Genomic DNA, 1,884 nt, shown 5'->3' on the forward strand with positions numbered 1-1,884 from the left:
CAATCCTCCTGCCTCTGCCTCCCAGAGTGCTAGGATTTTTATTTAGGATTTTGATAAACTCTTCATACATGCAGGGGACAAAAGATGCTGACCTCAGCCAATGGAGAGAGAGAGAGCATCCTGAGCCTTTAGCTTCTATACTCATAAACAAAATAAAATGAACAGCTGACATTTTCCTGAGTATGTTCTAACCCTTTATCAAGTAAATACATGGAAAAAGAACTCCCCCTAAGGAGAGGTAATCTGTACCTAGCACCTAGGATTCTAGATTCTCTGCTTGAATCCAGTGACACTTCCCAGAGAATGACTTCTTGACATTCCTCACTTTAAAACGGGGCTGTGCAGGGATTCTCAGAGGACTAATTTAGGGTCTGAGTTTCCACTAAGGTTTCTTTCCATGGAGTAGCTCTTAAGTGCTTTATAGAATCCTGCCTAGACTTTTATTTTGAGAGTAAAGACGGCTGGCTGGATACACATGGAGATATACACCTGAAGTTATTTTTCTTGCTATAAATTCTCCTAGAATATGCAAATATAGTAGAGAACAAAGTGTTGGTCTCTCTGAGGTCACCTAAAACACAGCAATTTCCTTAAGGTAGCTTAGATGACACAGATTATTTTGCAGCCTGCCTCCTGTAAAGGTTATATATCAAGCACAGTGTACGAGGTTGAGAGCTATGAGTAGCGCTGCTGTCAACTGAGGACAGCCTGCTCTTGTACTCACCTGAACTGCAATCTGGGTGCCATTGGATGTGGCCACTAAGGTCAGAGGTCTGGTTTCTGTGGTTACTAAGTGATGGCTATGCTGCTGGTGCCCCATTTCAGATGAGGCAGTATGGAACGCTGCTAAATCTTGAGCCACAATTGCAACCTTAAATAAAACAAAACAAAAAACCCCCACACACGAAGAATTAAACCTGTGATTTAAATAGGTTAAAGTCCACTTAAATCAATGGAATGTCTTCAATAATTCCCATAGACTTGTTGAAGCCTAACACAGAAAGAGACCTTATATATTGTCTATTCTGAACTTTTCTTTTTTATTTAGGGAAGTTCGGAGAGAAGGGTCTCATAATCTCATTATCTAAAGTTATGAACTGAGCCCATGGCAAAACAGAGCAGAGCACACTGGAGAAGCGGATCTGCCATGCCAGGGAGATGTGGCTGTCCCTAGGTTCCATGACCCCTAACTGGCTGCTTGAGAAGTTATAAATGTGGACTAATTTGCATCTTAAATGTCTATTCCTGAGTTTGGATCAGTGGTAGAAAATACACTATTTTTTCCTGTTATATTTAAAATTAGGTTTCCATTTAAGTAGGAAAACTGAAATGACCAGGGGCATTACTGACAAACTGCAACATCTTGTCTAATACTCATTTCCCATTTTATATTCCATGGACTCTTTCCATATTCCTCCTGAAGCATCTAGCCAGAGGGATTAAAAGTGCTTTTGTGGCTTTTATACCACAAATACAGCTTTTTAAAATGTAGATAACATAGAAAATGGCAACAACTACTTCTTTTAGATGATATCCTCAAATTTTACTCAGCCAAACTCAGAGGAAGAACAGATCAAAAACCAAAACTGCTATTTTACTTGGCCATTAACCCACTAAACATTTGAGATTTTAAGCTTATAGATATTTAGCTTGGATCAATCCCAGTAATGTTCCATAATCTATTACAGTAAGAAAAACGGATTTCAGTCCAACAATGACTGAGTAACTGACATTGGACTAACTCTCCTGCAGGTAACAATTATAAACTCTTGACAAAACTATGAAAAAGCAACTATTGGAAGGCACTGAGGAGCAATGAAAAAAAGCAGGAAGAAACTGGAGGGGATTCTCAAAAGGGAGCCACATTGGGTTACATTTATATTT

General features: G+C 39.2%; 1 protein-coding gene across 1 annotated transcript in view; it reads right to left on the minus strand.

Annotated features, from left to right (window-relative positions):
• Positions 1-1,884, minus strand: part of ZNF143 (zinc finger protein 143) — a 62,992-nt gene that overhangs the window by 4,626 nt on the left and 56,482 nt on the right. Inside the window, exons 13-14 of the mRNA XM_012654182.1 lie at positions 1,375-1,426; positions 725-917 (exon numbers count right to left, since the gene is read on the minus strand). Coding sequence (XP_012509636.1) covers positions 725-917; positions 1,375-1,426 — 245 coding nt within the window. The remainder of the gene's footprint in view (positions 1-724; positions 918-1,374; positions 1,427-1,884) is intronic.

Source organism: Propithecus coquereli, unplaced genomic scaffold (genome assembly GCF_000956105.1).
Source record: "Propithecus coquereli isolate 6110/MARCELLA unplaced genomic scaffold, Pcoq_1.0 Scaffold44, whole genome shotgun sequence".
NCBI classification, from domain to species: domain Eukaryota; kingdom Metazoa; phylum Chordata; class Mammalia; order Primates; family Indriidae; genus Propithecus; species Propithecus coquereli.